The sequence below is a fragment of the Arachis ipaensis genome, chromosome B3 (assembly GCF_059453495.1).
Source record: "Arachis ipaensis isolate K30076 ecotype BB chromosome B3, ASM5945349v1, whole genome shotgun sequence".
Lineage (NCBI taxonomy): Eukaryota > Viridiplantae > Streptophyta > Magnoliopsida > Fabales > Fabaceae > Arachis > Arachis ipaensis.
The window spans coordinates 116,523,996-116,539,869 of NC_142438.1; the positions used below are offsets into that span (position 1 = coordinate 116,523,996).

General features: G+C 35.5%; 1 protein-coding gene across 1 annotated transcript; it reads left to right on the forward strand.

Annotated features, from left to right (window-relative positions):
• Nucleotides 1-3,319: 3,319 nt before the first annotated feature.
• LOC107630802 (glutathione S-transferase T1) lies at nt 3,320-5,540 on the forward strand. The gene is made up of 7 exons (XM_016334046.3): nt 3,320-3,483; nt 3,564-3,637; nt 3,716-3,776; nt 3,864-3,917; nt 4,111-4,190; nt 4,783-4,988; nt 5,074-5,540. Exons 1-7 carry the CDS (start codon nt 3,416-3,418, stop codon nt 5,284-5,286), a joined length of 756 nt encoding a protein of 251 aa, XP_016189532.1. The 5' UTR covers nt 3,320-3,415; the 3' UTR covers nt 5,287-5,540.
• The last annotated feature ends 10,334 nt before the right edge of the window (nt 5,541-15,874 follow it).

Genomic DNA, 15,874 nt, shown 5'->3' on the forward strand with positions numbered 1-15,874 from the left:
TTTTTTATTATCCCAAGATGTCATACATAGTATCTCTTCTATATTCTCTTTAGACCATATAGATATTTGCTATCCAAAAATGATACCTGACTTCTGTATATTAATTTTTTGACCTAAAACTTTTGTGTATTCATTCAAGACTTGTATAATCTGATAGGCTTTCTCTTATTTTGCTTTTACAAAAATAATATAATCATTTGCAAAAAATAAGTCAATACTAAAATTGTTTCTGCAATTCTAAACCCTGAAATTCTCTTTTCCCTTTCTTGTTCATTAAATGGTAAAATCTTTGACATCTATAATGAATAAATATGGGGACAGGAAATTCCCTTGTCTCAGTCCCCTCCGTGGTTTCACGGTTTCACCACTTCAGTTAGGCTACGTTTGTTTACATGGACGGGACACTGAGATAGGGACATAGAGACACAAAATCGTGTTTGATAAATGAGACATGGACAGAGACATTGTATCCAGAGACACTGAATTAGTGTATTTTACAAGGTTGCGAGAATCGAATTGGTCATTAAACCGGTCAAGTGACTGGTTAACGGTTCAATGGTCTAACCGGAGTTAAACCGTGGTTAAACTGGTTTAATTAAATATATAATAAAATCATTAAAAATTCAATATACAATTTCAAATATTCAAATTTAATATTTTCTAAACTAATAAAATTTAAAAATTTACATTTCACATAATAATTTATTCATATTTTATCATTAAGAATTCATAATAAAAAAATTTTAATTCACTTCTAAACTCTAATCAAGCTCGATTACTTGACAATCAAGATAAACACTTCAAGAGAAGAATTCTTGTGATATAAGAAACAAAAAATGAATTCAAGAACTTAAAATTGAGAACGTAATTATTGAGAATCAATACACATTGATCACATTATTTTGAACTAAAACCTGAATCGCAATTCCAAATACAAAGTCTACAATATATATATATATATATATATATATATATATATATATATATATATATATATATATATATATATATATATATATATATATATATATATATATATATATATATATATATATAAGAAAGCTATTGACCTGAAATAAAATAACTAACTAAATCAAGAGTTTACCCGCTCTTCTTTCACTCTTTCTTAAACCAAATATTGTTCTATTACATTTATATTCTCAATACCAATCAAGTATTCAACAAAGACTCGGAATCCAAAAATTTCTTAGGATCCAAAGCCAAAGAATCCAAAAACAGAAAATTAAGCAAACAATCCAAACTCAGCATCCAAACTAAATTCAGAATCACATCAGCAACAATCAACAATCCCAACTCAAAACACAATTATTTCAGAAAATCAGCAAAAAGGATATTACAATAATAATTGTGCACCCAGAGTAGACCAAAGCAGCTTGACTCACTTTCTGCTAGCTAGCTTGCCCGCGGGTAAAGCCTAGCCTACTTTCTTGCTACAGATAGATACAGAGATATACAATTCGCTTCTATGGCTTGCATTTGAGGGAAACTCAAAACTTAGAATAACAATTATTTTCGAAAATTTAACAAAACATTATCAACCATCATATTTCATATTTCATCAACTCAAAAATAAACAAAAACAAAAAAAATCAATAACTCAAAATAAGATTTCAGCAACTCAGAATCAGTAAAATAAAAAAACATAAATTGAAGTAGCTTTGCTTACGGCAGCGAGGGAGGAAGAGAAGTGACGGTGAGGGAGGAAGGAAAGTGAGCTCGGACAGAGATGGGATCAAAGATAGAGGCTTGACACGTGTGCGAGAGACAGAGGGATCAACGACGTTGAGAGAGAAGTTTCTGACGACTAGACGACCAGACGATGCCGACCACGGGAGCTTTGGAGTTCAGACGACCAGACAAATGACGTCGCTGATAGGAGCTTTAATCCACGACGGCGACTTCCTTCCGCCCGTTGGAGTTCCTTTTACCCGGTGACAGCAGCTCAGATGCGGTATGGATTGTGGTAGACTTGGAGGGACAACGTCGATTAGAACTTGGAAGTGAAATTAGGGATTTAGGGTTGAAGTGTGGTGGCTAGTGAGTGAGGGGAAGGGGACTGAGGTCTCAATCTCATGATAAGGGGTTCGGTTACGGGTTGGGTTCGTTTTGGTGTTTTTTTTTTATTTTTTTTTGCGTCAAAATGACGCTGTTTTGGAATCCATATTTCAAAACCGGTGCCTTTAAAAACCTGGTTCAGCCAGTTCACCGGTTAACTACCGGCTCGATCGATTTTTTTACCGATTTTTTGTATGACGGTTTTGGAGGTCCATCGGACTGGCCATGTGACCAGTTTCTGGTTAACTCGGTTGTACTGGCCGGTTTGATTCGGTTTTCAGAACTTTGGTAATTTGTGTCCATCCTAACAGGAAAGACATAAAGACACTAACAAAAGATATAATTTATTTTTTATTTTTTTTATTACTCTTGTTAATTTTTTATAATTATATTTTTTATTATTATATTTTTCTTAAATTTTTTGGATGAAAAAAATGAGAATAAATTGAATTTTCATATTTTATTCTAATTTATCACCAAATAGAATACAATAACACAAAATTTTGTGTCTTTGTCTTTTGTGTCTTATTCTCAATGTCTTATCTTATCTTGTTTTTAAAAGCAAACATAGCCTTAGAGTCTCATTCACTTTAAATCTATAACTCGTGCTCTTCACACAACTCAAGCAATTTTATCCATTTATTTACGGATTTGGATCCTCTAAATTTTGAATTTTACTTTAAAGAATAAAGTGTGATCTCTCACTATTTATTTCATAGGTGGGACCAAGAGAAAATATGAGAAAAAAACTATTCAAAGATGAAAAATCACACTTTACCCTCTAAAATAAAAATTTAAAATTTAGAGGATCCAAATTCTTTATTTACTATTCCTTTTTTAGTACTGGCCGTACATAAATATTTTATGGTATTACAGCTAATGGCCCCAACAGGTTGGGCTTTCAGATAGTTTAATAAAAAGAAAAGAGACTATTCATATTTGACGAAAGATCAAAATAGGAAACCAACAAAAAGATTCATCACAGAAAAAAAAAAGAATCCAACAAAAAAGATCCAATAAAAGAAAGGCTGAAAAATAAAAAAGAACCAACAAAAAAGAGAGTTATAATAAGATGGCAGAACAGCAGCCCCAAGTACGTAAGAGGTAAGAGTAAGACATTAAAAACAGACCTTGGAAGCTTCAGTTCAACATACTCGCAGAGAGGCAAATAGAGCGGGCTGATGCGCTTGTAGATAGTTTTTCTTTTTTGGGCTTCAGCTCGATTACCCACCAAAAAAAAGACCATTCTGGATGGAGATTAGATTATTAGGGAGTGCACTGACACGGTGGATTGTGGATTGTGTTGAGGCGTAGATAGAAAGAAAGCAAAAAGGAAAAAATGTTGAAGGTGAAGGTGTATGCGGACCGCATGTCCCAGCCATCTCGTGCCGTTCTTATCTTCTGCAAGTAATTCAATTCAACGTTGTATTTCTTTTCGGGAATTTGAATTCTGCTACTGCTACTGCTAATGCTTAATTTCTCAATAGAGTTAATGGAATAGAATTCGACGAGATTAAAGTTGAAATCTCCAAAAGACAGCAGTTATCTCCCGAATTTGCAGGTAATCGTTACAATTACTATGCTTCCGAAGACACTTATCTACCTCTTTAATGAAACCCCCATAATCCGTCTCTATCAGCTATCAACCCTTTCAAGAAACTCCCTGCTATTGTTGATGGAAGGTTCAAGCTATTCGAGAGGTACTTCCTTCTTATTTCAATTTCATTCTTGTCAATCATTTCCATGAATTTGAACTTCAATTATATGTGTTCTTTTCTTCTTGGCAGTCACGCAATTCTTATCTATCTCGCTTCTGCCTTTCCTGGTATTGCTGATCATTGGTTAGTATTATCCCCTTTTCACTTATTTAATCACAATAATTTTCTTATGACTCCACAGTGTTAGGTGCTTGGTTGTGACATCTGCATCACTTAAATTAACTGGAAAATCAACGATGCTTCATATTTTAAGATAATATATATATTTGCCCCTTATTTTGTGTGGTTTTGATACTTCTTTGTACAATTTGATCAGGTACCCAGCTGATCTTTCTAGGAGAGCTAGAATTCACTCTGTGTTGGATTGGCATCACCTGAACTTGCGCCATGGGGCAGGTGCTTCATTTGTTATGCTGAATGTCAAATTAAAATCAAAGTTAATACTATTTCATAAGTTCATATTTATGTTGACTTCCTTTCATAGCTTTATACACTGGATGGCTGGAGCTTTATACTTCAGAAAATTGTAGTAAACTTCCATGAAGTAAAAATATAAAGATTATACTTAAGAAAATTGTTTCAAACGCCCCATTCTGGATAATGTAAATAGTTGTAGATGACTGCATTAAACCAAACTGCTGAACACTGAACTAGACTGAATGGCAGGCTAGTGACAAATTTCCCAATGCTGAGTACAAGTTCTAAATATGAGGGGGGAAGTGGAGATTCAAATATTCTGCAACAGGTTTCTTTATATGTTGTATAAACTGTAGAAGAGCCCTCTTTCCTTTGAGATTTCCTGTTGCTAATTGTTACAATTCTTGTTGTGGTTGATTTACGTCCTTCTCGTGCATGTTCATGATAATATTATGTTTTGCATGAATTTCAAGCAATTTCCTTTGAGCATTTAACATGCTATTTTTATATTGTGTGCAAAAGTTTTCCAGCTTCCTCACTTTTTGATAACCTGCTCTTCTTCTTCTTCTAGCTCCATTTGTTCTACATAGTGTGCTAGCTCCAGTACTGGGCCTACCACTTAACCCAAAAGCAGCTGCAGAAGCAGAGAAAATTTTGATATCATCACTGTTAAAATTAGAGAATATATGGCTTAAGGGGAATGGTCGGTACTTACTTGGCAACTTGCAACCGTCTATAGCGGACCTCAGCCTCGTCTGTGAAATTATGCAATTAGAGGTGAGGGGAGTAAATCAGGCTATCCTTTTGGAGTTGATGAGTTCATAGTAAATAAATTCTGAACGGCTTTCTCAATGCGTTGCAGCTTTTAGATGAGAAGGATAGAGAACGTATTCTTGGCCCGCACAAGAAAGTTAAGGAATGGATTGAGAGCACAAGACATGCAACGAGGCCTCATTTTGACGAAGTTCATAAGGTCCTCTATAAGGTCAAAGAGATCATTCGGGCGAACCAATCTAATCAGGGAGATGGCGTGATGCAATCTAAGACTAAAGCCCCGCTACCTTCAAAGATGTGACTAAACAGCCATGCCATTATCCTACTTGTGACAAACTTCAAATGATGATGTGGATGAACCTCGTGCCTCTGGACTTTGGGACCTCCTTTTTAAACTGCTCAAACAAATATGATTGCCCTTTGAAGGATTCTATCGAGTCTGAAGTCTAAGTGCAGATTTGACATCATATATTATATTGGCCTGTACTTTACATTTGTGCAAAACCTTTTGGACAAGCTGGTAAAAATTCTTGTAATAAATGCTGGTTTCTTTTACACCTTGCAGACACATTATATAGTTGGATGTATGTTTATACTCAGATAGTCATTCTGATTCTTAGTCCTTTCTACTATTTTTCCCCCTGATTAATCGGGAAGTCCTTAATACATTAAGGAATAATATAAGCTATATAATCACACTTCAATTTTCAATCTTTTAGGATTATTAAAAGCAATGAATCTATCTTAAATCCCATTTTGATTTACTTGTTCAGGTATATCTTAAAATAATTTTCATATCATGAATGATAATTTTACCTTTCACTCACATTTCAAACTTCTTGAGCATAAATTCGAGTACGCCACCAAATCTCCTTTATTTCGTATATGGGTCATGTATATCATCTTTTCATAATCGATTCAAATCAAATACACCATCATATTTCAATCTTTTTGGAACATGAGTTACGTATAATCATTCACCCACATTTTAAGTTTTTAACTGTTATATTGATACAAATATGATCGATTATTATAAGTTGTATCATCACACTTCAACTTTGAAGAACGGAGTATTCATTTCAATCTTTTAGATCATAACAACGATGAATTCCACCCTAAATCCCACTTCAACTAATTGGATCAAGTATATCATATAATAATTTTTTCATATTATAAAAAATAAATTTACCTTTCACTTACATTTCAAACTTCTTGAGCATAAACTCGAGTACAACACCGAATATCCTTTATATTGGGTCATATAGGTCATGTATATCATCTTTTCACAAAAGTTTCAATTCAAATATACATCACTTTCAATTTCTTTGGAACATAAAAATTATGAATATTGTCCGATCTTAATCTCATCAAACCATGGGTCAAGTATATTGCCTTATCTCATCGGATTGCACCATGGGTCAAATATGTTGTCTAATTTTATCTCATCGGATCATGGGTCAAGTATATTGCCCAATCTTAATCGGGCCATGGGTCAAGTGTGTTGCCTGATTTTAATTCATCGGGTCATGGGTCAAGTATATTGCATGATATTATCCCATCCGACCATGAGTCATGCATATAAAACCATTTCAGCTTTGTAAGGTTAGACAACACATTTCAAATATCTCGGGACAGATACCATGCATATCATTCTTCATCACATCTCAAATAAGAGGATCAAGAATATCATATCTCAATTTCCGCGGGTCACAAAAGCTAAGTATATCCATCATATTCTCCCAAATTTAAATTTTGTTCGGTCATCAAAGTCGAGCATATTATCATATCATTCTTTCCTGGTTATTGCATCCATGCCCGACTTAGACTGTTGCGTCATTACAAAATCAAGAAGCATAATGTACCTTCACAACATTCCATTCATGGCTGAAAATATGCCACAGTGAACCCACAATTTATGTGTATTATAATAAGAACCTGAAAATTTGATGACAAGGAGCAGTATCAAAGTGACACAAACAAGATCCATATCTAACTCTCCAATCCATTTGAGAACTAGTAATCTCAGCAACCAATTCTTCTTTATCTCCTTATTGGACAGCTGATGTCACACTTCCTAAATCAAATTTTGGCACCATTTTGACATATGCTAATCAGGTAAAAAAAATGTGTTCAAAATAACTATGTAATGTCGTTCTTATATTTTTTTTTATAGGAAAAGAAAATTTCATTGAAGTATAGAGGAAACAAAAACAAAGAACTGGAAAAAAAGAGATCCTCTCAAGCCAAAAGGAAAACAAAGAGAATCACAACATCAATGAATTGTAGCTTTCCAATCTCTCAACATCTTTGAGAGGGAAAGTCCTCTAAAAAGTCTAAATGCTCTACATCATATAGAAGCTAAACGCCTAACTTTATCCCAAACAATAACTTCTCTTGAGAATCTATCAATAAAGGTGTGTTAGATCGCATTCTAGCCAAATACCCCTGAAAGTGTCATACATAGCACATTGCCATTTTGCCTCTCTCTTTTTCCCAAAACCTACAAAGCTGATCTAGTGATCATGGGCGCACCCCAGATTCTCCAAAGACACCAAACAAAGAATTCGACAAAGAGTTGTACTATCAGATAAAAAATTAAGATCAACATTAGACCAAAAAAAAAAAAAAAGAGTCGTACTATCCACATGCCCATGCCTATTAAATTGTAAACCTAGAAACATAGATGAATCATTTCCCCTGAACAAAATTAGTTTATAAAGGTTTACACTAAATCTTTGTATTTCTAGAGGTCATGTTGCGTATGTCTCAGGTTTTATATTTAATTATTTATTTAATTTCTTCAAAATGCCAATGTTCTAGACCATGGAAGTAAAAAAATGTAACACCAAAGCAAAAGTTGCTGCCAAAGATAGTATAGTTGTTACCTATGGGATTGTAAGCAGTATAATATTGAGTGAGATAGCATTACCGATGAAGATAATAATTCCATTGTAACATGCAGCTAGCCATCTCTGCAGTTGACAGCACGGCTATGCATATCCCTGCACCAGAAAATGATGTGAACCTCAGAATATTCATGGTCTTATTGGTAATAGTTCGGCTACATAACCAAAAGTCATAATGAAAAAAAGCAATAAACACAACTTTAATCATTAAATATTAAATCTTATTTAAAATAATCACTTGGTCACATAATCCAAAGAAATCCTACAAACCTAGAATGCAATGTCCACGTAAAAAGATACAGAGACAAAAAAACCAAGCTAATATAAGTCACTAGTTACAACAAAAAAGAGACCATTTAGGTACAAATAAACAATAGAATGCAATGTTTAGCAACAATGAGAAAAGATTAATTGCAACAGCCCTATGAAAGAAAAATTATATTAGCTACAAGGATACGACATGAAAATGAAACTAAATAAAGCCATGCGTAATATGCCAAAACCAATTATATAGTTACTAAAGCATAGGCAAGAAAAGCAAACTTTTCATGTTGAATCTATCCAACACCACTGCTTGCTTTCCATTTTAAATTTTTCACAGAACAGACATAACCACCACCTTGTCCAAAATTCTACTGAAAACCTACAGAGTAGAGATCATTCTTAGAAAACAATCCACAAAGCAAGGCAATAGACAATCTGTACATTTAGAAATGCTGGTTTCACATCAAATAGGAAACCTAAGCTATTACTTTGATATAATTTGAAATATATAGGAACTAAATTTGTGGAAGACAAATTTAGCCAAAGTATTATTCTTACTCTGACCCAACAAATAAAAGTTAGGCCCAATAACATAAAAAGGCCCACCAAGAAAAGTGGACCTCTTCACTAATCCGACCTCTTTAAAAAGGTTGGACACCGACATAAGGAGGATAGGTCCTACCTACCCAAATCAGGTAACTACCTCCATAAATTTTTTCTACTATCTCTACCTCATCCACCGACATAAGAAGGATAGGTCCTACCTACCCAAAGCAGGTAACTACCTCCATGAATTTCTCCTACTATCTCTACCTCATCTAGAATGTAAATCCAAACAAACACCCAAGATAAAGGAAATGATTATCCGTCAGAAAAGATGGAACTACTCCAACAAAGGTGATTATCGATTCTACTATAAATACACTGGCACCCCTAAGTATGACTTATGTTCTAATCTACTAAAAACCTGCTTAAAGCACTTACTAATTTAAGCATCGGAGTCTCTTGCAGGTACCACCCTCTGCCTCCTCACGAGGAACTCGGACAGGCGGCACCTCGACACCAAAGAGGTCGGACGCTGCCTTACAAGGGACCTGTGGTGCGGAATTTAAAACCACAAACTAACTGGCAAGTGCACCGGGTCGTACCAAGTAATACCTCAGGTGAGTGAGGGTCGATCCCACAAGGATTGATGGACTAAGCAACAATGGTTGATTAATTTACTTAGTTAGACAAGCAGAAAATGGTGTTTAAGAGTTCAAAAGCATTAAACAGTCAATTCAGTAAATTAGAAAGCAAGCAGTAAACGAGTTGTGAATAATATATGGAGAAATAGTTAAGGCTTCAGAGATATCTATTTTTTCGGATTGACTTTTTTTACTAACTATTTTAATCATGCAAGATTTAATTCATGGCAAACTATATATGACTAAGCCCTAATTCCTTAGACCTTCTTAGTCTACTCTAACTTTCATCAACCGCCAATTCCTTGGTCACTTAATTCCAATTAGAAGATGAAGTTCAATTCTAGTTTATATGCCACAAAAATCCTAATTACCCAAATATAAGGGGATTATATGTCACGTATCCCGTTAAGTCCAGATAATTAAAAATTTAGGAGAATATGTTTTTAAGCTGTTGTCCAAGTAAAGAGCTTTTCTAAGTTATACAAGAACTCAATTAGAAAAAGGGTCATACTTCCGTTCCACCCAAATTCATAAAATAAAGAACGAAAACAATTCTTGAAATATAAATCAGTACATGAATTAAAATAGAAAAATAATAGTATCAATCCATACAATAGATAGAGCTCCTAACCTTAACAGTGGAGGTTTAGTTACTCATGATGTAGAGAGAAAAACTAGGATTCATAAAACTGTAAAATACGGAACGAGGTAGAAGAGAAGAGAAGAGCCCGAAGGGCTGATTCTTTTCCCTTTTATATCTAATCCTAATTAATGTAAAATATATTTCCTAAAAACTAAATAATATTTTTTCCTAATTATAAAAATAATAAAAGTTTAATAAAAAATAAATTAGATTCTCGTGTAGCCTTTGTTGGAGTGAATGGGGACCATTGGATTCATTAAGCTCCATACTGAACTTGGCTTTTTTCAAGTTCAACGTGGAGAAGGCAGCAAGTGCTTCCTTGGAAGTTCTCCAATCCACGCTGAACTTGGCAGGAACCAAGTTTAACGTGGGGGATGCAGAGGTTTCTGGAGAAGAAATATGCACTATTATATATCGTTGGAAAGTCCTGGAAGTTAACTTTCTAATGCCACTGGAATGACGTCAATCGAACCTCTATAGCTCAAGTTATTCCAGTTTGAGTGTAAGGAGGTCAGGATTGACAACATCATTCGCTTTCTCCTTTTTCTGCTACAAAACTCCGTAAAATTCCTCCGGATGCTACTTGAAATAAATAGAATTGTGCGCAACTCAAAGTAACATCCATAGTGGCTAAAAGATATTTAAATTTTGATTTAACTTAGCAATTCAAGTGCAAATTCACTAGGAAAAGATAGAGAAAATGCTCATGCATCACACACCAAACTTGAATTGTTACTTGTCCTCAAGCAACCAAAACTAATATAAGCGCAGGACGTGAATTTGCATGAGAATGAGAGTTCAATTAAGCTCATGTCTCTTTTTAAAGTGGGGTTTACAACTAATCCTGAATAGGTTTGGCATCTCACTATCCTTTGAATCCGAAGAATGTTACTGTCATTCGGAATTAGAATCCGGATAATATTATGAATTCTCTAATATTTTATGCTTCAGTTTAATCCTTGAACACAATAAATTTATTTTAATTATCTTTTCGTTGGTGCTTTGCACCTTGAGTCTAGCCGTGACTTTAAATGTTTTGTCTCAAGCTTGACTTGACACAAAAACACCACAAGCACTTAACTGGGGAATTTTCTTTATGTTCTGATTTTTCTTTCAGTTACTCCCAGACAGTGGTGCTCAAAGCCTTGGGCATACTCTGCTAAATGAATTTGGTCTCGACTCTAAATATTCTGTCTCAAGGATTGCTTGACACAAGAACACCACAGGCATATGACTAAGGAAACAACTCTTTGAGCTTTTAATCATGTCTGACCTCCTTAGTCATTGATGCTCAGAGCCTTGGACCTTACTTTTATTTTTTTTTCTTTTGCTGTTTCTTTTGCTTCAAAGGTTAAGCTTTTACTAATTTCAGAGAAATTATAATAGTTCTCTAAATTATTGTTCCTTATACATCAACATCCTTTTATTCAAATTCAAATGTGCATTGTTCATGTCATTCATTCATAATCACAAATAATACCACCACATTTAAGTAAATAAGACTATTCTTTAATATAAACTCAATTTCTCATGCAATACATCACTTCTTTTCTTTTCTTCTTGATTCCAAACTTAGTGAGTAATACATGAGACACTCTTTTTCAGCATAAAAATCAAATAACAAAATAAACCGCAAATAAAACTAGAACCTAAGAATTGAAATAACAACTGATCATGCAATGACAAAATAAACAGAAAACAGTAACCTAATCATAATAATAAGAACGGGAGAAAATGTAGAATGAAAGGAACTTAACCACCTCAGTTATTCTAGTGGTCATCTCATTCTTCTAGCTGTGCTCCTCCGTGGAGATGATTCGCCTCCCTTTGGTGTCACTAAAATAAACAAAAAATCCACAAGCGAAGCGACAATACCAAACTTAAAAGTTTGCTTGTCCTCAAGTAAAGAAGAACTAAAAACAGAGAAGACATAAAAAGACATATAGAAGAGTAAAAACAAATATTATAATAAAAGAAGAATAAAATGATAAAGGAGATTAAAATAATTAAAATAAAGATATATATATATATATATATATTTTATAGATATATAGATAATTATTTATTTATTTATTTATTTATTTATATATATATATATAGATAAAGGGGGGAGGGGTTACATTGGTGGGAATATATATATATATATGTTATAGATATGTTATATAAGGGGGTATGATAACGTGTGTGTGTGTATATATATATATGGGAGGGGGAGGGGGGGAACATATATAGGAAGGGGGGTATGTGGCGTTGGGGTTATATTGGGAAGTGAATGGTAAATGGTGCAGGGCTTGAATGGTTGAGATATGGAATGGGATAAAGGGAATCAGGAAGGGGGATACGAATAAATGGGGAATTGATGGGTTGGGACAAACAGAAGGAAATTAAAGGGGTATGTTTGAAATGATTTGGGGATGGGAGGGGATTTGGCGTGATTTGGGATGAATCTGTGGGGATATTGAATGAAGAGATATAAGCTCTCCTCTCCACGTTGAATTTGGTGCAGGCCAAGTTCAATGTGGAGTCTAGCCCTGGTGTACGCTAATTAACGTAGTTGGCTATACTGAACTTGGAAGTTTTTAAGTTTAGCGTGGACTTGGCAGTAAGAACTCCTTCTTTACACGCTTCTAACCACGCTAAACTTGGAAAATCCCAAGTGCTGAACTTGGAAAAGTGCTGAACTTGGAAAATTTTAAGTTCAGCGTGGAACTGGCTGAGACTCTCTTCCAAATTACACGCACATGCTACGTTGAACTTGGAAAATTTCAAGTTCAGCGTGGAACTGACAGAATCAACCTCCTCCAGAGTATTCAAAAATTTTTTTAAGTGTCCGGTTCTTGTTTTAAAATATCTGCATGATCAAAACACAAGTAAAACAACGAAAAACAATAGAAACTCAAAAAAAAAAATCAAACAAGTAATATAATCAACGCAACGGAAAAATAACTAAGGATACGAAATCATCGGGTTGCCTCCCGACAAGCGCTTCTTTATCGTCACTAGCTTGACAGTCAGCTCCTCTAAGGAGGAAGATCATAGGGGCTCAGCTCTTCACCCCTTACTTTGAACTTCTTTCCTATATCTCCATAAATTAGCTCAATATGCTCCAGAGAGAGGATTCTGTTTACTGTATAAATCCACACTGGATTACTATTCAACACCACTTTCATTCCTGGGGAGAAACCTTCAGTGGGGATCTTTTTGTTTCTCCATCCCTTGGGTACTTTCTTCTTTTTGGGGACCTCTTCTTTGGTGGATGATGCATTCCTGACACCAAACTTAGGTTTGATGTCAGGAGGAATTTTATTGGTTGTCACTAAAGGAGGTTTGAGCTGCAATTTCTGCTGTGCATCATCATGGGGTTCTTAAAGGTTTGGATCAATAAGCTCAGTCTGCATGCACCTCTCTTCTTTACCTGCTGAATGTATATCTTTGAAGATATGAAAGATTAGTTGCTTATTATGCACTCTAAGCACTAATTCACCTTCTTCCACATCAATCAGAGCTCTTCCAGTGGCTAGGAATGGTCTTCCTAGAATTATAGAGGCATTCTCGTCCTCCCTTGTGTCAAGAATCACAAAATCATGAAGAACAGTCCTTTCTTAAAACGCTGACAGTCTTCTCTAAAATCCTCTTAAGTTCCCTGTTGGAAACTTCAACCTGTCCACTTGTCTGAGGGTGATAGGGGGTTGCCACTTTATGACGGACTCCATATCTCTGCAGAAGAGAGTCCAGCTGTCTGTTGCAGAAGTGGCTTCCACCATCACTAATGAGTGTCCTTGGGACACCAAATCGGCTAAAGATATATCTCTGAAGAAAGCTCATTACCACCTTGGCATCATTGGTAGGTAGAGCCACAGCTTCCACCCACTTGGACACGTAATCAACTACCACTAGAATATAGTTGTTTGAATGTGAGGGTGGGAAAGGTCCCATGAAATCAATACCCCACACATCAAAGAACTCAACCTCAAGAATCCCCTACTGTGGTATTTCATGGTTGGAAGGGAGATTTGTGGCTTTTTCACATCTATCACAGTGCTTCACAAATGCTCTTGAGTCTCTGAAGAGAGTCGGCCAGTAAAACCCGCTCTGAAGGACCTTTGTAGCTGTCCTTTCACCACTAAAGTGGCCTCCATACTCAGAACCATGACAGTGCCAAAGAATCTGCTGTTTTTCTTCATCTGGGACACATCTCTGGATGATACCATCTGAACACCTTTTAAAAAGATAAGGTTCCTCCCAAATGTAGTACTTTGCATCAGTCAATAGCTTCTTCACTTGTTGCTTACTGTACTCCCTTGGGATAAAATTCATGGCCTTATAATTTGCAATGTCTGCAAACCATGGAGCCTGCTGAATGAGGAACAATTGTTCATCCGAAAATGTCTCAGTCACAGCTGTGGGTGATTGTACTCCTGCTTCAGGCTCAATTCTGGAGAGATGGTCAGCTATTTAATTTTCTGGCCCTTTTCTGTCTTTTATCTCAATATCAAACTCCTGAAGGAATAACACCCATCTGATTAATCTTGGTTTAGAGTCCTGTTTGGTTAGAAGGTACTTCAAAGCAGCATGATCAGTGTAAACAATAACCTTAGAACCAAGTAAATAGGACCTAAACTTATCAACAGCATACACAACAGCTAATAATTCCTTTTCTGTAGTTGTGGAATTCTTTTAGGCATCATTTAACACACGACTGGCATAGTAAATGACATGTACAAGCTTACCATGCCTCTGTCCTAAAACAGCTCCTATAGCAAAGTCATTAGCATCACACATTAATTCAAATGGTAAATCCCAGTTAGGGGGAGCTATAATGGGAGCAGAGGTAAGCTTTGCTTTCAGAGTTTCAAAAACATGCAGGCAATCAGAATCAAAGACAAAAGGAACATCAGTAACCAACAGGTTGCTTAATGGTTTAGCAATTTTAGAAAAATCCTTTATAAATCTTCTATAAAATCTTGCATGACCCAAGAAACTCCTGACTGCCTTAACATTAGCTGGTGGTGGTAATTTTTCAATTACCTCCACCTTTGCTCTATCAACCTCAATTCCCTTACTTGAAATCTGGTGTCCAAGAACAATACCTTCTATAACCATAAAATGACATTTTTTTCAATTTAAAACAAGGTTTGATTCTTGACACCGTTTCAAGACAAGAGATAAATGCTTAAGGCAAGATTCAAAAGAATTACCAAAAACAGAAAAGTCATCCATAAATACCTCAATGAAATTTTCAACCATATCAGAAAAAATTGAAAGCATACACCTTTGAAAAGTTGCTGGAGCATTGCAAAGTCCAAAAGGCATTCTTCTGTAGGCAAATACTCCAAAGGGGCATGTGAATCCTGTCTTCTCTTGATCTTGAGGGTCCACTGCAATTTGATTATATTCAGAATATCCATCTAGAAAATAGTAGAAAGCATGACCATCTAACCTCTCAAGCATCTGATCGATGAAAGGTAGGGGGAAGTGATCCTTCCTGGTAGCAGTGTTGAGCCTTCGGTAGTCTATACACATTCTCCAACGTGTGACTGTTCTTCTAGGAATAAGCTCATTCTATTCATTCTTGATCACTGTCATCCCTCCTTTCTTGAGAACTACCTTTTTTTGGACCACCTCTTTCATAGTTGGATTGAGTCTCCTTTGTGGTTGGACAACTGGTTTAGCATCATCTTCAAGAAGGATCTTGTGCATGCACTTGGTTGGACTAATCCCCTTCAAGTCACTAATGGTCCACCCAAGAGCTGTTTTATGGCTCCTGAGCACTGAAATAAGCGCCTCTTCCTCTTCAGGCTTCAGGGAAGAGCTAATAATCACTGGATAGGAATCATTTTCACTTAAGAACACATATTTCAGAGAAGGAGGTAAATCTTTGAGCTCAAG

Excerpts from the sequence above, each read along its gene's own strand:
- LOC107630802 (XM_016334046.3), top strand. The coding sequence starts at position 3,416 with ATGTTGAAGGTGAAGGTGTATGCGGACCGCATGTCCCAGCCATCTCGT. Across the intron at positions 3,777-3,863 it reads AGGTTCAAGCTATTCGAGAG|TCACGCAATTCTTATCTATC; the intron begins GTACTTCCTTCT and ends TCTTCTTGGCAG. Across the intron at positions 3,918-4,110 it reads CCTGGTATTGCTGATCATTG|GTACCCAGCTGATCTTTCTA; the intron begins GTTAGTATTATC and ends CAATTTGATCAG.